The 21,521-nt window shown below is 35.7% G+C and overlaps 3 protein-coding genes across 6 annotated transcripts; 2 read left to right on the forward strand and 1 right to left on the reverse strand.

Annotated features, from left to right (window-relative positions):
- Positions 1-1,289: 1,289 nt before the first annotated feature.
- Positions 1,290-3,168, forward strand: LOC147278364 (putative WRKY transcription factor 40). 2 transcript variants are annotated; one of them, XM_086250389.1, is made up of 5 exons: positions 1,290-1,486; positions 1,631-1,705; positions 1,856-2,260; positions 2,408-2,524; positions 2,628-3,168. In XM_086250389.1, exons 1-5 carry the CDS (start codon positions 1,394-1,396, stop codon positions 3,021-3,023), a joined length of 1,086 nt encoding a protein of 361 aa, XP_086106515.1. In that variant the 5' UTR covers positions 1,290-1,393; the 3' UTR covers positions 3,024-3,168. The 2 variants fall into 2 exon arrangements, with proteins under 2 accessions (XP_086106515.1, XP_086106516.1); XM_086250390.1 differs by having other exon boundaries at positions 1,859-2,260.
- A 3,155-nt stretch (positions 3,169-6,323) lies between these two features.
- LOC147278365 (putative WRKY transcription factor 40) lies at positions 6,324-9,171 on the forward strand. The gene is made up of 4 exons (XM_086249477.1): positions 6,324-7,227; positions 7,610-7,963; positions 8,063-8,182; positions 8,566-9,171. The coding sequence occupies exons 1-4, from the start codon at positions 7,195-7,197 to the stop codon at positions 8,944-8,946; spliced, it is 888 nt and encodes a 295-aa protein (XP_086105603.1). The 5' UTR covers positions 6,324-7,194; the 3' UTR covers positions 8,947-9,171.
- Positions 9,172-10,840: 1,669 nt separating this feature from the next.
- Positions 10,841-20,217, reverse strand: LOC147278366 (actin-binding FH2 (formin 2) family protein). 3 transcript variants are annotated; one of them, XM_086249474.1, is made up of 18 exons: positions 19,688-20,217; positions 18,532-19,232; positions 17,985-18,206; positions 15,820-17,825; positions 15,601-15,730; positions 15,096-15,167; positions 14,466-14,564; positions 14,274-14,315; positions 13,909-13,989; positions 13,763-13,813; positions 13,588-13,669; positions 13,169-13,263; positions 12,913-12,984; positions 12,693-12,809; positions 11,977-12,045; positions 11,803-11,869; positions 11,181-11,604; positions 10,841-11,063 (listed from the first exon to the last, which is right to left on the reverse strand). In XM_086249474.1, the coding sequence occupies exons 1-17, from the start codon at positions 19,758-19,760 to the stop codon at positions 11,408-11,410; spliced, it is 4,176 nt and encodes a 1,391-aa protein (XP_086105600.1). In that variant the 5' UTR covers positions 19,761-20,217; the 3' UTR covers positions 10,841-11,063; positions 11,181-11,407. The 3 variants fall into 3 exon arrangements, with proteins under 3 accessions (XP_086105600.1, XP_086105601.1, XP_086105602.1); XM_086249475.1 differs by lacking the exons at positions 10,841-11,063; positions 11,181-11,604; positions 11,803-11,869 and having other exon boundaries at positions 11,976-12,045; positions 12,693-12,787; XM_086249476.1 differs by lacking the exons at positions 10,841-11,063; positions 11,181-11,604; positions 11,803-11,869; positions 11,977-12,045 and having other exon boundaries at positions 12,625-12,787.
- Between the last annotated feature and the right edge of the window lie 1,304 nt (positions 20,218-21,521).

Genomic DNA, 21,521 nt, shown 5'->3' on the forward strand with positions numbered 1-21,521 from the left:
TAACTCTTTGGATCATTTTATGCAATCTAAAGAAAAAACTTACTGTACCATTTTATGAACTATATATATGTCTGAACACATGTTATTATAATCAACTATTTGGCAGTATGTCTCACACATTCAACTAAAACCTAACTTAATTGATAGGATAGTTCAAAATCATAGTCTGAAATGATTAGGAAAGTGCGTGGAAAGAAAACATTTTCGATCGAATAACAAAAAGTCTAAAGGTTTCTTCGCTAGAAAGAGAACAAGACAAAAAGTCAAAGGTTGGTTGAAAAGATGCATATAAATTTATTTAGGATTAATTTCATGTCAGTACTTCAAATTTTGCTTTAAATTTTAATTTAATATTTTATGTTTAAAATCTTGTAATATTATACTTTATATTTTTAATTTGTTGCAATGTCATACTTTCGTTAGTATGACTGTTAAGAGATCTATTAAAAGTTGATGTGACACTGACATGACACTCTCACAATAATGATTAGATGTCACTTGATCTAATAACAAGCCATATCATGCCATGTGGCGTAAAAATAATTAAAAATCTAAAAATATGGCACATTATGCCAAATAATTATTTTTAAATTTTTAGATTTAAAATTATTTTTTATATCACTTGGCATGACGTGTTATGTTGTCAGATCACGTGACATTTAGTCGGTATTGTAGGAGTGCTACATTAGCATTTAACAGATCTCTTAACAGTCATACTGACAAAGGTATAATATTGTAATAAATTGGAAAAATAAAATAAAATATTACAAGATTTTAAACATAAGATACTAAATTAAAATTTGAAGTAAACTTGAGGCAGTAAACTGAAATTAACAAATTTATTTATATATAGGCAGCTCAAGGTTTCAAAACCGTGTGGTGGCCACTGACCGGTGTAGATGGAGCAGCTTTTGGTCAGTCAACATTGAGAGAAGACCTAGCTAGCATGTTGGATGGACCACATGGAGGCATGGAGCTGGCTAGCTTGGGAGGCTTGACTCTTGACTTTCATCAAGACTTTCAATATATGCCGACATATATATGTACTTTATTTATTTATAATGCATATATATATATGATGGGCTTTTCATGGCCCATCGCCATCTAGCTCTAATCTTTTCTCACGAGTGACGATTTCAAGATGATTATAATGAATTTGTCTTCGATCTCTAGGCCTCTATTTCCTCCCGCTTTCCCTCCCAATTAAATTAACATTTCATTATTAAATATCTTGCTCCCTTCCACCCCCACTCCTATATATGCTCCCTGTATGAATATATATTGCACATACAGCTCCTGACCAGTACGGGTTTTAATTCCTTTCACTGAAAACAAGGATTAATTTAGAGACGTACAATATTAGATCTTCAAGTTCAGTTCCCTAGTTTCAACAATGGAATCAACATGGGTGAACACTTCTCTTGGTCTTAATCTTATTCCTAATTTCCAGCAACATGATGCAGATGATCCTCATCAAGCTGATCCTGTAAGTAGTACTACATAATTAATTCATTCCATCAATTTCACAAAATACTTTCTGCATTATTAATTCCTTAATTATAGGGTTTGAGCTTTTCTTTCTAATTAGTATTAATGATTCTATATATATTGATCTACTTTGATTGATCAGAAGAAAAAAGAGTTTGAAGAAGGAGCTAATTTTGCTAAATTTGAAGGCAATCATGTATCGGATGTCAAACAAGAGGTGAGTTACACAATCTATATATGAAACTTGTGGTCTTAATTTCAAGTAGGTCAAATTAATTAACCCATTCATCCTTGCAATTACTATATAAAGTAGAGCTTGTTGGCGTTAATTAGTGACATTAATTGTTGTTGTTGTTGAATTAATTAGCAGGCAGTTGGAGGTGGTCATGTACTGCTAGCAGAAGAGTTGAGTAGGATAAGTTTCGAGAACAAGAAGCTGGCTGAGACGCTAGCTGGTCTCTGTGAAAATTACAACACTCTGCAAGCCCATTTCAAGGAGTTGATGGTCAGTAAGCAGCACAGCGTCGACTCTAGTACTTATCATCATCAAAACGAATCATCCCCAAACTCCAAGAAGCGAAAGGCAGCTGATCATCAAGACTACAACAACATCAATATTAATGGATTTATTTCTGGAAATACTAATGAAACCAGCTGCTGCACCAGCGCTGAAGAAGATCCATATTCATATAAAAGGCCAAAGGATCAGAACCATATCAACCTCAAGATTTCTAGGGTTTATGTTCGCATTGATGCGTCTGATACGCGCCTAGTAAGTTCTAAACCCTATGCCCTACAGTTTCGATCATGATGTAGGGATTTTCTTTTTGGGTACGTAAAAATAAATATTATTGGAAATTAATTAATTTTCAAAATACTAATTAAGAACCTCCCTTTGCTTGAATTTTACTGCGCGCAGATTGTGAAGGATGGATATCAATGGAGGAAGTACGGTCAAAAGGTGACCAGAGATAATCCATCTCCCAGGGCTTACTTTAAGTGCTCCTTTGCCCCAACTTGCCCAGTTAAAAAGAAGGTAGCTACCTAATTAATTAATTAATTAATTAAAGCCCAATCTCTTCAATTATGTGTTTGTACTTTGTAGCAAAAATATAATATTTTATTATTCAAAATTTCAGGTGCAAAAAAGTGCGGAAAATCCATCGGTGTTGGTGGCAACATATGAAGGAGAACACAACCACATGCACCCAGCAGCCCGATCAGGTGAAGTCACATTAATAGGCAGCCCAACCCCATTCCAAGCACCAAACCTTATTGGTTCGAATTCACTACTTTCCAGTGATAATTTAGCTTCCAACAGATCATTATCATCTTCACCCAGTGTCAATCATAACATGATGTGTGCCCATCAAGAAATCGAAGCTCCGGATCCGGCTAATTTCCAACAGTTTTTGGTGCAACAAATGGCTTCTTCCTTGACAAAAGATCCCAACTTCACTTCTACACTTGCTGCTGCCATTTCAGCTGGAAGAATATCAATTAATCTAGACCATACTCCCATGCAAAAATGGTGAACAACATTATATATTAGAAAATTAAGAATCCGGCCTGTGGTTTTCTAGTGTAATTTTCATATTTGCTATCTTTATTTCAGAGTTGTAAAGTGCAATTAAGGATGTAAGTAAAATTTGAAATCAATGAAAAAGATATTCTACTTCATTACTAGCTAGTTTTAATGAGGATGTATAGTACTTATTGATGTATATATCTTGATCACTTGTTCCCCATATATATAATCCGACCCTAGACATAGTTTAATTAGGGTAATTAATTTGTGTTCTTAATTATATCTCACATATGATATAATTAAGTTGGGTCGATCCTGCAGATTGTTAATGTACTACTAGCTTAATTGTACTATCTCGGTACAGCTAGCGAGACCTTTCCCTAAGCAAGAATATATATGTGTATTCTGATTAACTGAGTACAAGTATTGACACATTAGAAAATATATATGCTGGAATATTGAATAAGAAATCCGGACAGCCAAAACCATCAGTTCATCACTTGCAGTTTTGGGAGATTTGTGAAGGATTTAATACATCAAATTCAAAATCAGTTGGTAATATATAGGTGGAGAGACTCAATATTTTATAAACCATTAAGTAAGGTGTTATGATTTTCTAATGTGAAACAATATTACTCTATATTCTTACATCTTGGAGAACAGTAATATAGAAGGTATAAGAATAAGATATTTGAAACAAAAGGTTAAGAGTGCATCGATCAACATTGAGGACAAACTAGATGATCGAAGGACAAGATCGAAAACAATGACTTTAATTTGTAATGTATAGGCATATACATCATACATGGTGTTGAAGTTGATCTAGCTGAATATATTAAGTATATGTAATTAATGTTGCTTTCATTGATTTTAGACATCAATCATCGTGTTGTTGTTGGCCTCCCACTATACACAATTAATAATATACATGCACAGCCGTATAAATTGACTAAAGATCAATATTTGGGCATACTCTTCAAATTTAAGTAGTTATCGTATATACAAAATTCAAAATGATGAAGGATATATTTATAATTATTAAGTAGCTAGCTAGATAGGAAAGTCTTGGAAATTAATGCAATGAGATAGTCAGAGGTCTTGGGAGCTTTTAGGTCTTCCAAGTTCTTTATGACGCGAAAGACTTTACACGTGAAAACAATTTGTATTGGAGCTTTCAGCTTTAATTGGGGACTACTACTTGAGCTTACCCCACTTCCCAAGTGGCTGCAAGTGTAATTATCGGATATTCCACTTGCATGACTTATATGGATCTGATCAATCTGATCGATGAGATTGTTGTGCATGGATGGTGTAAATCTGGAATATCGATGATCTTGATGTTTTTTGAATTTGTGCTTGAATTTATATAATAGTCATGTCTTGAGTCTTGGTAAAGAACTTGAGACGTACGTAATCTTTAATTTTTTTTTTTATTAATGTTAAAGAAGAAGTACTCATATTTGGTTGTTATACACTCTACAACTCTTGGTCTTTGGCCAATATATATTTATGTGAAAAATGAAGTACAGGTAGTGAAAGATACAAGAATATAGGTAGATTTAATTAACTGTAGAGGAGGACTTGTATGTCCCGGGATACTAACAGGTGGTATCTCCGTCCTTCTCTCTCTCTCTTTCTTTTATCTCTTTGTGACACTAGTCTGTTGCTATTAGAAATATTAGAAAGAGAGTGACAAGTTATTTTCTTAAATTTGACTCCCACTCGCATTGATATATACATGCATGTAGCCATGGGTGACATATACAATGCAGAAAGAGAAGAAGTGGAAGAGTATTCATCATGTATGTCGTCACCATGTGATGATGATGCGAAAGTGGGTGGAAGAAGTTTCGTGCTTGGACTGAGCTCCTTGGTCTCTGTCACTTTGTCTGTGGGTACAATTTTGGTTATTGACTTAATGACTTCAACGACCATTGACTCACTCATCAATATTATGTAAACAAAGACTTTCTCCGGTTCTGGCTACCGCACGACGCGCCCACCGTATTAATTACTATTGCCTATTTTCCACTGGCCGTCGGCTGCAGGAATCCATCAGAAATTCAGAACCCATTGGCCTTGGAAATGGGCCAACGGCCCTTTATTGGACCCCAGAAAAGAAAAATATCGCAAGCGTATCTTAACTTTACTTTACACTCTTTTTTGAGATGATATGTTCCGCAAATTAAAAGAAAAAGAAAAAAAGATCATTAATATGTGAAACATGACTCTACTTTGCTCACCACTTTTAAAGCTAATGAAGGATTATCTTTTAATAAAAATTTGACAAGTGATATTTTTAAAAAATTTAATGAAAAAAAATAATAACTTTGTCCTTAATTTCTACTTTTACTCTTAAAAAAGTCACTTGTCAAGTTTTCATTAAAAAATAATACTTCGAGCAAAATAAATTCCGTGAAACATCTTTAATTACCACACTAATTAGGTAGCCAAACAGGAGTGAGAAAGGTATATTGTTATTTAATTAATTAGGTCCAAAATATCATTGACCCTTGAGAGTACTAGTGTGAATCCATAAGATGCATTTGGATGTCCTTTTAATCGTACTAAAAATGCTCTCAGATCAGATAATTAAAAAGATTTGGATTTTTGTTTATTTATTTTTACTAGTTTCAATCTTAATTGTGCAATATAAATTTAAGAGTTTATGTAACTTTATCTTTTTTAGATAAATTACTCTCAAGGACAAAAATGTAGCCTTTTGAGATGCATATGAATCTGCATACATCTACATTTTGAGCTAATTTAGGAGTTGCATATGCAGTTGTTTGGGCATTTTGAACTAATTTTTTAGTTGCATATGCAAATTTTAGGTTGCAGATACATACTGCATCTAGGCGTTAATTTTGTGGTGCGAGGTAAGTTTTTAGGGCTGAACCACAAAATGATTCGATTACTAGGATTTGATTCGGTTGCACTATTAAAAATATTTACAACTGAACCGAACCAAACCTAACCCTATTGGTTTTGTTCAATCGGTTTGGCTGGCATTTTTTTTGTTCCTATTTTAACATTTAGAGTCCAAACACAGTAGCAAACCTGTATATAATTTGCTGCAATTCAAAATCTGTAACCATAGAATACCAATATATATACCATAAACTCCCAAAAGTAAAACAACACTGAAATTTGAATGAAAAGCATTACATCAAAGTTATCAAACCGTAAAGCTTAAGGATTTATAATCCAAGGTTCACGACTAACAAAAGTATTTCATACGGAACCACTCCAAACAAACAGTTGCATAAGGAATTAAAAGGCAAAGGAGTGGAAGAAATAAGCAAACGATCCAACAAAGACTATAAAGAATAAAGAGTATAGGAAACGAGAAATGATTATGTGTATTCGATACATCACCACGTGATGTAACTAATTTAACGTGTCATAATGTGGATGAATGTTATTAATACTATATCTTATTAATATAAATATATCGTCTAATAATACCCTTATATGTTGAATTAGTTACACTACATAATGGTGTCTCAGATATGCCCAATAATTTTTCATAGGAAACTCTGTTAAGATCGAATAGTGTCAAAGAAAGGTCTTGAAACATGTTGGACCCCATGGCCATGGCGCAAAGAAGTAATTAATTAAAAAGCTAATTAACTAATTAAGGCTGATGGGGACTGATCATCATCCTCATCAGATACGTCATATGGTGATGTAGTGAATGCTACGTACGTGGGGTTGTCGTATTTCATCATGAGTGTCATATGCTTACATTTTTCCACAACACATGATTTGATTTCAATATTATTCTCCCTTTTCTTGCTTAAAACAACGTCTGGAATCTGATCGAACAAAGACAATTAGGACATAGAGAGAGAGAGAGAGAGAGAGAGAGAGAGAGAGAGAGAGAGAGAGCAGCCAGCTACAGCCACGTACGTGCTCCAAATTGCCAAATTGGTCTCGTCTGCTGAATCAACGTGAAAGTTCCTTGAACATAACTGCCAATTAATATTTAAGAACCTACTATATATATACGACAAACATACTTCATCAGATTCACTCGTATATATATTACTTGTATTCGTGATTGATTCATTCACTTGTATAAGGCTTAATTGTCCATCTCCCAAGCTAACACTTTAGTTAATAGTTTTCATCAAGCTACAGATAGCCAGCTCTTCTTCAACTTATTGGACATAAACATGGAGGCAACTCATACCTCTAACAAAGAAAAGGTAATTGATAATCAGATTCTTCACACACATATTTGATTTTCTTCATTTCTTGCATTTTGCTCTGAAATTGTATTTTTGAAGAAAGATTTAAAAGGACTAATAACCATTTGGTCTAATGGTGGTATCCAATCTACTCTTTATGGGGAGAATTAATGTCCTCAAATTTTATAGACCCCAGTTTGTTGATAATCTATAAAAAAAAAAAAAAAGCAAGACCGTTTAAAAAGTCTTTGAATTATAAGTTGGAATTTCATTCTATTTGGAATTTCATGAATTACAAGTTGGAATTTCATTCTATTTTATACCAATGGTTGATCATATATTTATGTGTGTGTGAAATTAATCATCATTTAGGAATTTCCCTTTTGTTCTTTTTGATCAGGTAGATGGTGTGGATGCAGAGTTAATGCAAGGTTTACGAAAAGAGAATGAAGCTCTAAGATTCCTGCTTCAAGCTATGAGCAGAAAATGCACTACACTTGAAGGCCATCTCCAACAAAATTATAAGCTACAAGGACCTCATGATGATGATGATCATCATCATATATTAGGCACTACTACAGTTAATAATTCAACTAATTACTGTATTCCAACTCAGAGTCACGGCTCAAATTATTATTATTGTGAAGCAAACAAGAGAGCAAGAACTGATGACCATAATCATCAGTTTCCGGTAGCCCCTAAGACATCACAGTTCCTTGTGAGAAGTACCGACACTAAAGACAACACCAGCCTTGTATGTACTAAATACTACTCCAATTTATTATAACGTTTGTTAATTAATTAAGTTTTGGGTTTTCTTAATTTGTAATTAATTTGTGGATTAATAATACAGACAGTGAAGGATGGGTATCAATGGAGGAAATACGGACAGAAGGTAACGAAAGACAACCCATCATCCCCCCGAGCTTATTTCAGGTGTTCCATGGCTCCTCGATGCCCTGTCAAAAAGAAGGTAACCTACCTACCCACACACCTAGAATAATATTATAACTATGGGTTTCCCCTTGGACTTTAATTACCTAAATTAAAATTTGGCAACTAATTAATTAATATATAGTTGTGGTGATGACTAGCTGATGATTACTGAAGTAACATATAACATTAAAGAATTGATCATCAGATAAACGACTTATTATAATGATTCATTTAGAATTAATTCCTAAGAAACTTAATTTGAACGTATAATAGAAATGATCATACATTGCAGTGCTACTTCCATGCAAATATATATAACTTGTATCTGGGGTACTCAATTATGAATTTATGACATGCAGTTAATTAATTGATTAATTAATTGTTGATATATGGTTACGTACGTACCTGGACTTTAATCAGGTACAGAGATGTATGGAGGATAAGTCTGTGCTGGTGGCAACATATGAAGGAGAGCACAACCATGAACCCCATGATGATCATCAAGTGATCATAAATGCTTCATCACTTGGACATGATCAATTTTCGTCTTCATCACCATCTGCTGCTGCTGCTGCTAATTATAATATTATGGCCATTAATTCTCCTCCTCCTCCTCCTCCGGCGGATCAGCCTATGACCCTTGATCTCAGTCTCTCAGCCTCCAATATTCAAGAAAACACGGATTGCGACAAATCATCATCGATTGAAGAATATATTGCAGCTGTAACCAAAGACCCTAATTTCACACTTGCTTTAGCTGCCGCGGTTGCGCGGTCCATCACAGAACGCCCTCCACCCTAATTTCACACTAAGAGCCATTCATTTCCTTGTATGAGAATTAAATGAGTTTTTTTGTTTGTTCTTGGTTTTATCGATCTGAGAGTAGTAATTATGTATGCTAGACTTCATTTAGTTGGTTTAATTAGTAACCCTACTACTGTACTGTTATACCAATTAATGAAAACTGAGTTCTGCCAATTACATAATTATGCATGTAATTCCAATCCATCCGGCCTCTTTTGTCTACTTATGCTACACACAAGAATCTCAAGCTTTAATACCTTTCATGTTGGATTTTTATCCAAAAGGGAATATACAGAAAATATCGCAAAGTGCTATATATATTCGAATAATTGAAAAGGCAATTGATATTAATTATGACTCATCTCATTTCATCTAGCGCAAGAGTCAATACATACAAGAAAGCGAACATTATTCGTGTTCATTCTCGTGCAAGAGTGCTTTACACTCCCCTACAAGAGCGCCAAAGGGGTCACAATCGCTCTCTTAGTGAGAGAGTGTTTTACACTCCCACAAGAGCGCAAAAGGATAGCAATCACGCACATATGCAGAGTGCAGACTATAGAAGAAAAGGACAATCTTGGGGGTTGGGGGTTGGTGCTATACCTCATGGAAATTGGAATATGGGTTTAATTTAATTAAGGGTTAACAATTTTCAATAAGTCACTCTTTGATTTAATAATGATACCCCTACCTAATATTTTTGACAAGCGCATTGACAAGAGAATCAAACCAAAGACCAAAGCCCAACGACTACAGAGTGTAGCTGTGGCCCTTCATTTATACCAAGAGCCGTTAAATAATAGTTTGTTTTGCATCACAATCGTATGGCATCCTATGTCCCTTCCTCAGCAATCAAAAATCGTATGGCCTTGAGGGCAGGATTAGCTCAAGTGGTGAGAGTAAGTGAGATAAGGATTATAATTACACTAGATCTAAAGTTCAATTATTTACAATGCAATAAAAAAATAAAATTGTGTCTCATATGGCCCTAAACCTGAAATCAACTAAACATTTCAGTCAATGCTTTTGATACTATATTACAAACATTCATGTAGTCAAAACTATGACAATTAAAAAAAAAAAAACCCCAAGAAAAAGCAATCCTTTCAAATGCAAAAATGGGATCATTTCACATTTCACAAATTCAACAGGTCATTACTTTAAAATTAACTCAATTTTATGATTATGAATGAAAATGGAATGGACTACTTTGCCTAACATGCATCCCATGCAATATGCATTTGCGTTGATTTTTCAAAGGACACTACTTGGGTCACCCCTTGGGTGTACCCCAAGGTCACCCCTCTTCCCAAAATAACAATTTCGGTAATGACGGCGCATAATCAGAACCGTTCACTTTTTAGATCACCTATTATAGATCATCTCTGCAAAAAATCAACTTAATCGAAAATCGTTTAATTATATAACTGTTGTTGATTAAATAGAAAAAATCAACGGTTTGGTCAAAAAATCACTCTTTAATTGAAAACCATCAATTTTTTCTACTTAATTGACAATAGTTATATAACTAAACAATTTCCGATTGATTTGATTTTTTGCAGAAATAATCTATAATAGATGATCTAAAAAGTAAACAGTTCTGATCATGCGCCGACATTACCGAAATTGTTATTTTGGAGGAAGGGGTGACCTTGGGATACCCCCAAGGCCCCAAGGAGTAACCCAAATATTTTTCTTTTTGAAATACTTGTACTGTGTTAATAGAGAGAGAGAGAGAGAGAGAGAGAGAGAGAGAGAGAGAGCACGTGCGTGTGTACTCTAATTTTCTTTTGTTTGCAAATGCTTTCCGATAAATTGCTTGTAACAAAAATTTTATATTCTTTTGTACCAAAAAAAAAAATTATATTCTAACTTTCTAAGTATCTGGGCCTTACAATAACTGGTCCATTTTAGAATATATTGCCTTTACTATCATCATATATCAAGATTTACATACCTACAACTCAAAAAATATACATTAAAAAAATATAACTAAAAACAATAATAGAAAAAAGGGAAAATATGCTAACTATTGCAGATATTTATACAACAAAATTCCTCAGATGTATCTTACACGTGGCTCATCGAACAGGGCTCCATAACCTCCAGCACCTCTGCTCCAAAAAAAAAAAAACCATATTAAAAGAAAAAAAAAATTATGTAATCAGAAGCTTCATAACTACAGTAGACCGGAACTACCAAAAACAAAGAAGGGGATGTAATACACTTACTACGTAAAGTGGAACTCCTCTTCCCTTCTGTTCTGTATACCACCACTACCAGCATTACTTTCAATCATGAGGAAAGCATGCTTCCCCACGTCAGCGGAATTGCTGGTTTCAGTTGTAGAAGTGTTCTCAATTCTTTAAAGGGATTTTCATCAATGGAGTGAATAAATATATATCCATTGGAGTACGAACAGCTTTGGTTGCTCAAAAGAATAAGGTGAAATAACTCATTATGATTTAATGTTGCCACTCTTGATGGGGGGAGTCTGTAGCAAGCGTTCAGACTCCTTTTTGGAAAGAGATCCCGCCTTCATCTTCTCATTTTCTGCCTCCTTCAAAGCTTTCTTCTTTTCAAATTCAAGCTGCTTACAATTTTCCTCGTGCGCTCGGACAAACATCCTCACAAAGTTGAGCAGAGTAGATACAACTACAGGACAAATTCCAAATAAAATCAAAGAGAATATAGAATAAACCCTGGAAGCATTTAGTCATCGGTAATACTTCTTCAGAAAGTTGAAACATAGTTAAATGCATTACGGACCAGTTGATAGGTACATCAAGTTTTTCATTCTATGATAGTGTTAACAATAAAACAAACAAATTGAAACTGTTAGAATAAATTTACCTTGCTCAAATGGACAACGAGCAGGATCTTCACCAAAATAAAGAGCCAATGCATCTGCATTTCTCCCCTGAAGACAACCACATTGAAAAGTATGTTTAACAATGTTTTTCTTTCACATCAAAATTAAACCATTGGTTTTGAAACCCAACTCCTTTAACAAAAATGGATACATACCACATTAGAATAAAGTAAAGCCAAAGACCTCACTTCAGCTTCAGCATGACTAAGGAACTCCTTCAGCGTCTGAACATTTCTCAGTAGATAAAATAAATTAATATTGAATAACTATAAAAAGAAGCAGTGTGATTTTTTTTTTTTTCAAAAAGAAACAAATAACTGAAAAAGCAATATATGTTCTTTGTAAAGCAATGTACATTTTGAGGCAGTTGTTGGACTTTGCCATCAGTGATTAAGTGTTTAATATCAGAACCTTTATATCTTATCAAAAAATATCAGGACCTTTATAGTATTCATTTATGGTGACTTGTGAGTTTCATCTGTTAGCCATATGTGTCATCTAATTCAATCTTTGTTATCTATACCACCTATGTGTAGTAAATATACTCCTTTCAGATATATTTGAGACAGGAAACTCTGATTGAGCTTAGAAACTGAACTAGTTCAGAATGAACATCTGGTGATTGCTCAATTACAAGGACAGCTAGATTAGTGTACCAATTATATCCTGTTTCATTTTCTTTACTTTTTCTTATATCAAATTTTGGTTAGTTTAAATCTTTATTCTTTGTTTTTCTATCAAATTATCAAGTATCCAAACAATTACTTTCTCCACTTTGAAGCTTATTGCATCCTAAAGGTGATGCAGCTAACCCCAGTAAGAAATTCATGCCACAGAGATATGTATGCATGAAGCAGTTGGTGCATGTGACCTTGCAAAAAGTTTCTGACACAGGACCATCATTTTCTGAGGCAGTCAACTCTTGCACCACCTTCTCTAGCCCTTTACTAATGGCTTGCATTTCCTCTGCCAAATATTTCAATTGTATCTACATCATAATTAAAAATTTGGCTCAGCCACGCCAAATGTATAAAAAACTCACAGTACCTAAAAAAGATTAGAAAGGTACACATAGAAAAAAAGAGAAATACCTTTGTTGAAGCCTCCAAATTCATAAGGTCTTTTGGAAAATCAAGAAGTTCTGGCAGCTTTTCCGCAAGCACCTATGGTTTGTTGGAGATGAATTTTATGAACAGAATAGTTAAACTAAAAGATTGGTTTGGGACTTAACCAAAGAAATGTTTTCTATCCCAAATTTCTTTCCCCGCTTAAACTTCTCCGTAAATGAAGGAGAAGTTCTACAAAAGATTAATAATGAACTAAAAGGCTTAAAGAATGATGCTTCACCTTACAAAGATAATGCATGAGAGTCATCTTGTTATTCCGGGCCCGTGTATCAGTGAGCTTAAGGAGGCTATCCAATCGAAATCCAATAGCAGAACCTACAGGAATAATTTAATAAAAGGACTGCACGCACATAGAAAGAATACAAGGCATTGGAGCTTCTAGGAAAAAGATTGTAAGGAGAGTAGTCACAGCAGAACTAGGACCTGAAGCCTGCGAAAGTATAAGTTACTACCTTTTTGCTACAATCATACATCTGTCCAACCCTAAATTTCAACTTTGTGGCTTTTTTGTCACAACAGCTGTGTACTTTTCCATTTATATATAATTAATGCATGCATGTATATCATGTCATACATATCCAAATCATCTACATCATGTCGATGTATTAATACAAAATGGTAACCGATAAATCCTCTCACCTCTGGCAGTCCCATGGTTCAAGGCATTACCAAGAGAAAGAATGGTTTGCATGATCCTTTTCAACTTTTCCGAATTTCTGATCTGATAAACACATTAGTGGAACTGGTTTGAGAATGAAATTGTTCGACAGGAAAAAAGAACCTTGAAAATACTAGAAAATGAAAAGAAGCTTGCCTGATCAGCTACTGAATTGACGGTGTTCAAATTCTTTCTAAGGTCAGAAACCTGAAAAATGCAACACCATGGACAAATGCATAACAAGAAGCACAACAAAATAGAAAGCATCGGGAACAACGTGATTACAAAAATTGTCCCCTTACCTGAGTATGGAAATGTATTTTAAATGAGAAAACTCTGAGCTTGGGCTCTACCCGTGGCACTTTCATTAATTCAAGGAAAAACTGCCATAAATTCCATAAAGTAATTAATGAAAGCATATGAGGTGAAAAAGATTTGGGGGAGGGGAGGGGGAGAGTTAAGATGATTATGGAAACTTAACAGTTATGCATTGAGAATATAATCCTTCATTCCTACCACAATTTAATTATAAAAACAAAAGCAAGCCATGCAGATAATTTTAATACATTCTAATGGCAGCATTTCCCTTGCTTTCCACAAATAACTTTTGAAGTGAAAAGAAATGAGAGGTAAAGGAAAGAGGGGGGAAAAGGTAAATTCCACTCACCTGTTCACATTTTCCCAAGTTTTCCTTATCTCCAGTATAACCCTGAGCACCAAAGCATGATTTATTACTCAAGAAAACAGAGGAACTTATATACTTCTTGTAAGCATTTTCAAGTATAATAATCAGCTCAAATTTATTTAAGCTCTCACAGTGACATGGAGTGGAAGACTAAAACTAGATATATAAAAATACCTTCAGTAATTCCATCTCTTCTTTTGTTGGACAAAACTTTATTAGGTTCTCAACCTGATCGATATCTAATGCTGAGTCATCCAAGGCAAGGACTGAACTCTGAAAGACATTGGTACAGAAAGAAAGGAACCAATTAGAAAATCTGTCATTGAGGCTAATTTTTAATGATATATCACAGACAAATTATCAATTGAAATATTACAATACTGTAGCAAGTGTAAGATTATGAAGATGATACAAACTAAGTTCAAACAAAAAACACAGAGAATAGAACTGGCATTCCTATTTATTTTGTTGAGTAGGGACACAATCATATCCCTGAGGTACAAGTATTTTTACAAGGGATTGGACTATGATACAGAGAATGATAAGAATTATGTGAGTAGAAGAGACCTATGAATCAAATTATAAATACAGGGTATCAACATATATATCCCAGGAAGAATAATTTTTTAAATAAATGAATCAATAAAGTGGAAAACAATGTCATCCTATTTTCTTAAATGGATGGAAGTTAACTGTAACCTAGTTAGTACTTAACTGTTTTCCATTTATTTACAGAACCACAATTTCAACCCAAACTGTTAAGAAGCACATACAAGCCAATATGTGCCTTTAGGTTTAGCTTACCATCAAATCAGGCAAAGGAATTTTAACTTTAGTAAGCATTATTTCACAATTATATGCCCGCCTTAGCTCAATCTGCAAGAACCAGGAAATTCCTTGTGAGGATTGAGGTGGCAAAGGAAGACTATGTATTCAATTGATTATGTACCAAGACAACAAAAAAAAAAGGTACAAGGGGCAAAATGCTAAATAGATCCTCACTTTATGCCACGGGTTCCCCAAGGAGATTTTACATGTAAAATATAAATGGATCAAGCTATTAAGTACAGACTCTATGACTAAGCACCGCAGCTATTGGTTCAGTGCAAACATGCTATGAAGTTCCATTTCTGCATACAACTGAATTAAAAGTTTGATCCATTATATATTACATCTAAACTTTCCTTGAGGAATCCATCGAGGAACATTACCAGTGAAAACTAGGTAAACCTGTTTGATTCACAGGTCAAGAAAACTCTAGTTATCCACAAAATGAAGTACAAAATAAGGTATGCAATGCTATAGTTACCAGCTGAACTTTTTCAGATTTAGGACCTGTGGCGCGACGACCAGATTTTCCTCCTGTTTTTCCGTTATCTGAATTTGGAGTAGCCGCAGAGAAAAGACTCTCGAGTTCGGACATGTCAAACTCTGGAGCCCTGGAACAGAGAAAACAGAATCAAAATTGTAGGATGCACATTGTATGAATTGAAAAAATTAAATAAATTCTTTAACAAGTGAAGCATACTTGGTTGCATCATCAGCTTTTTGTGCCTCGGCCCATAAGCTTCCTTGCATCGCTCTTGTTAACTTTAACCAATGATATGGCTTCAGATTAGATTTTTTAGATTGAGCCTGTTTGGAACCTGGACGTGATAGGCCTCGTCCCTTTGCACCAAACGGAACACTAGAAGGCGGTCCAGGAATTGAAGGTATGTTACCATTACTAGCTCTAGAATGAGATGTGGGGCCACCACCAGCTTTTGATACCCCATTGGGAAGAGGAGGAGGTGGTACGGGTGGAGCGGGTGCAGTATTATTGGACAAAGATCCCTTCGGCGCAAAAGCTGGAGGAGGGGGCGGTGGTGGCGCTGAAGATGTTACAGTGGAACTGGAGGCAGGCCCTGAACTTAGAGAAGGTGGAGGCGGTGGAGGAGGGCCAGATGTGACTGCTTTGTGCTCCATAGACAGCAAAGAAGTAGAACCAGGGGGTGGAGGTGGAGGGGGAGGGGCAGCTGCAATGGAGGAGGTCTTGACAGTGGATGATGAAGGTCTTCCTGAAAAAGGAGGTGGCGGAGGGGGAGGGGGAGGGGGCGCTGAAACTGAGTTCTTGACAGAGGATGATGTTCCTGGAAAGTAAGTGGGAGGGGGAGGGGGAGGAGGAAGGGGAGCTGAAATTAAATTATTGACGGGGAAAGATGGAGATACCCCCGAAAAAGAAGGGGGTGGAGGAGGGGGAGGGGGAGTTGAAACTGAGTTCTTGACTGCCCCTGAAAAAGAAGGGGGTGGAGGGGGACGGGGAATTAAAACTGAGCCCTTGATATCAGAGGGTGAAGATGTCCCTGACAGGTTAGGAGGTGGAGGTGGAGGGGGGGGAGGAACCAGTGCTGACTGACCTCTACCCTGTAATGTAGTTTCAGCATGTTGGATAAGCAAAGAATGTGGATCATTTGAAGTTTGTTGGGAAAGTTCTGGTGACAGAGGAGAAAGTGGAGTAGCAGCAGAAGCCTTTCCTACAGTACCTCTCCCCTGTAATGTAGTTTCAGTGTGTTGGATAAGCAAAGAATGTGGATCATTTGAAGTTTGTTGGGAAAGTGCTGGTGACAAACGAGAAAGTGTCTTTCCTACAGTTTCATGCCGCGGAGCTTGAAACGAGGAAGGTGATGGTGACGATGATAGTGACGGTGATGGTGGTGCAGGAACAGATAACTTACCAAGCTGCACAGATTCGGATTTAGGTAAAGTTAAATCAGGAGCTGAACTAGCATGAGAAGGTGGAGATACGGTCACAGGATGTGTGATTTCTTCTTTGCTATTAGATGCAGCATGATCCTGCAACAGAGCTGTAATGCCAAGGGCTGAGGGTGCACTGTGATATCTTGATATAGGCACAGGTGATCCTTGCAAGGAATTACAATATGAAACTGGTGCAGGTAGGGAAGCTTGAGGTACTCGTTGAGATATGATTTTAGATTGGGCAGGGCGTTGGAGATCAACTTGCGGTTCTTGGGGTTCAATCCTTTTTCTAATTAAATGGGCATCTAGAGACGGTTCAAAGTTGGACATAGATTGTTTCCGATGGGCCACATATGTGGGACTCTTGATAACATTTTCTGATGCCTTTGGTTCTGATTTATGTTTTTCAGGAAGTGATTCTAGCAACAAGTTGCCTGTTTCTGCAGTATAAGCAGAAGCACTGTCACGTTTCCCCTGAGCCACAGATGTGGGACTCTTGATATTATTTTCTGATACCTTCAGTTCGAATTTAGGTTTTTCCAGAGTTGATTCCAGCAACAAACTGCCTGTTTCTGCAGTATGGGTATAAGCACTATCCAGTCTTTGAAGAGCATTTGACGACGTGATCCGATGGAGCACATTAAGTGTTAGATCTGACTTTGGATCTAGCCAATCCACGTTGCTAAAAATCTCTTGAACTTTTGCAAATGCTTCCACAGGAAGACCATCTTTCTCCTCAAGACCAGGCAAATCAATTGATATAAGAGAATTAGCAGTATCCATCTCCGAGAAAAGAACCTATCCAGATAAAACTGAGAAATTAATAATAATGAAAATGGTGATGATGATAAATCGGATAATAGTAGTAGTGATGATGATGATTGATAATGATTATTACAAACATGAAATTTGAAACTTCACTAAACATAACAAAGAACAAGAGGGGCAGATAAATACCTCTGCTCTGAAATCTTTGGGAAATTGATCCTTAACATTCCACAAGATGTCTATTTCTTCACGGTTAAGCATCAAAATGTTGGACCTTATAAAGGCCGTATTGAACATGATCCGAAACATCATCTCTTCACGTTCCAGATCATTGTCCAAACTAATACACTCTAGAACCACATCACCTTGGATGTGGCAATGGATATCAATTTTAACTAGTTCACAATCTGCCTGCATCAAGATGTGGAGAATTAAACTAAAATCCAACTAAGAAAATTAGATTGAGATCCCTACCACAAGCAACGCACAACATATAGATAAATGAAAACATTACATGCAACTGTCCTGCTCCAGGTATCAGCTTTCCCATAATACAAAACAACAGGCACACACTGAACCAAACGTCAACTAGTGCAGACAAGAGTGCAATTGTAGGAAGAGCATGTGATCCAAAACATAGGCTCTTTCTTGTTCAGGGAAAAAAAAACACAATCAAATCCATCTATGATTACCAAAAGGAAAAAGATATAAACAAAAGTGAAATGACTGAAGCCACCTGCTTATAATATCGTACGAGTTTGCTCCTTTTTGGAGTTGAGAGCAAAACTTTAGGAGTCCGATCAGCAGCCATAAATGGATCCTGTCCATATATTCTAAATATTGGACGGCAACCTCCTTCTCCATCCATATTAGGAATGAATCTAATGATGATGCAGTCCAACGTAAGCGCCCTATCCAGTGGCGGCCATGCCGATCCCACATTTCTCCTTGTTATATACTGAAGATACCTCAGTTGTGAAGGCATCGGATTCAAAGGTGACATTAACTGCAAAAGTTCCCGAGGTGCTTGCTTGTAAATCATGTCCAACGTCTTGTGCTCCCCAGTGTATTGCTTCCTGTAAATCAATAGTGCAGCCAGCATGAAGGCCAATACTAACCACCCACCTCGTTCACAATGCATCAAGAGCACGTTTTGTTGCCCAAGTGAAAGCCAGTTTTCACTTGATCTCAAGAAGTGGTGGATTGTCTCCATTGTGAGAAGTGGGCAACCTTCATAGTGTCGAGGATAGTCCATTACTGTCATATCATACTCAGACAATATGCTACCAATCAGGCTTTGGCTTTCTCCATCTCGAAAGTTAAATACCATGAATGAAGCCTCAGGGAACTGCTCTTGGAGTTGACCCACTATGCCTCCTATGTAGACTTTATATTCATCTTCTTCCAAAACGTCAGTGGTAAAACAGCAATCGAAAACTACATGTGCAGACAAAATAGTTGAAAACATATAAACATATTGTAAATTCTTCTGCAGCATAAGAATACAAACATTATAATTTATATTGTGGTGCAACACACATGTGTAGGCCAGAAAACACACACAAGTTGTTCTCTTCCAAAACATTCATCATAGTTCAACTTTTAAAGGACATACATACTGGGAAGCAACTACAGAAGATAAAATAGATTAATTGCATATTAATGCAGTTCACTTTAAACATGCATCTCCAAATATGGACATCTTCTCCAATTGCAAATAAGCAGCTCTTAGTTAAGATTCTAACAATAAATATGTAAACAAAATTAACGAACACAAAACAATTCCTAGTAACACCAATGCGAGAAATTCAAAACACAGAAAAATTTAATGAGCATTATCTCCAACCCACAGAAAACCAAATTCCAATCAAATTAGAGCAATGTAAGCATACCATAAACCCTTTCAGAGATCTCTAACAACCCATCTGGCGGCTTCCGATAAAAGAACTTTCTGAACAACGCCATTGCCTTTCAAGATCCGAAAATACCACCCACAATAACACCTAAAAACACTCCAATTCAACCCACATTGCACTCAAACACAACCCTGTCTCAGCTCTTTTAAATACCCAGATCAAAAATGCCAAAATGTATATAACAAATGAGGGTCATGATGGTATAGAGGAGAGTGTATGTTGAGGAACCAGAGGAATATATTTTGCTGGGTCTCTAAGGAAAGTGTTGTGAGTATCGTTGTTGTTGTTGCTGTTGTCTTCGAATTCACACTTTGTGTGTATCAGAGAGACTTAGCTTTCAATCAAAAACCGTTGGGGAACTGAGAGAAAGAATGTGGGTGTGGTAGGTATCTGCTATATTTTCCTATGTTGTATTAGAGAAAGAGAAAGCAGTCAGATATGGCGTTGTTTAAACAAAGAATAAGCGGATCTGGGGTTTGTCTCTGTCTCTCTCTCCCTTGTCTGTGTGTGTGTGTGTGTCTATGGTTTACGAGAGAGAGGATAGAATTAGACATTAGAAATTTAGAATGATGATAACGATGTGTCCTTGATTTTATTTCTCTGTGGTTTTCTCACTTTTTCTTTTTGCAATTATTGGATTACTTTAGTTGCTACAGCACGTGTGTGTTGTCACTTGTCAGGAAGAAAAAAAAAAAAAAAACTTTAAGATTAGAGCTCCAAATTCATTTCCACTTCTCAGAAAAAGGAAGAGGTTTATTTAAGTTTTTTATTTGAAAACAAAAAATTAAGGATACGTTTGGTAACGTTTTATAAAATGATTTTTCATTTTACAAATTTAAAAAATGACAAAAATACATTTGGTTGTTGTATTGAAAAAACAGTTTTTGAAAAACAGAAAATAAAATTTCTAGTTTACAGTGTAAATTCAGAAAACGACTAAATGATGTTTTCAATGAATTTATAAAACATAGAAAATACGGATACAAATAAAAAAAATTTACAACTGAAAAAAAAAATGAAAAAACATGTGGTCTGCACCTCCTCCCCACCTAGCCCGACCCACCTCCGGCGGCAGCCCTACCCCCCATCGCTGCCCACCTCACCCATCTCTCTTCATCTCTCTTCTATTCCTCTATTTCTTTCTCTATCTCTCTCTCTCTCTACCCATCTCTCAATTCTATAGTTTCTAATTATCGCTTCAATAAACGGATCAAGACTTTTCGTAACATTCATGACAGGAAGCTCACAAGCCTTAACAACCCTTATATAGAGAAAATACATATGTTCAACTAGATCATAGGTGCTTGCAGTCTTATCTCCATTAATAATACAGCCACCAACAACTCTTCCACCTCCAAGGTAGTCGTGCCGGCCGAGGTGGGTTGTGTTTTATGAAACTTCTCTCTTTTTTAATTATATATTTTATAAAATTGGTTAATAATAATTTATAATTAATATATTTTGTGAATATAATTATTTGATTGTAATAATTAGTTAATATCAAATGTGTTTTCATTATTTTTGTTTTATATAATTATTTTTCAATTACTCTACTAGATGCCTTTTCATATTTTAAAAATGTAAAATTTAATTTTTCATTTTTATTTTACAATACAATTTTTAAAAAATTATTTTGTAAACCGTTACCAAACGGACCCTAAACATTTGCATTATTTGAATTCATAAAATACTTAGATACAGATGTATACACTTATACTCTCACAACATCTCTAAAATACTTAGGGTTGGGTGGACCTATCGAAAAAACCGACCCGCAGCCGAAAATTGAAGCAACCAATTCGACGATGGA

Source organism: Dryas octopetala, chromosome 7 (genome assembly GCF_963921425.1).
Source record: "Dryas octopetala chromosome 7, drDryOcto1.1, whole genome shotgun sequence".
Taxonomy (NCBI): domain Eukaryota; kingdom Viridiplantae; phylum Streptophyta; class Magnoliopsida; order Rosales; family Rosaceae; genus Dryas; species Dryas octopetala.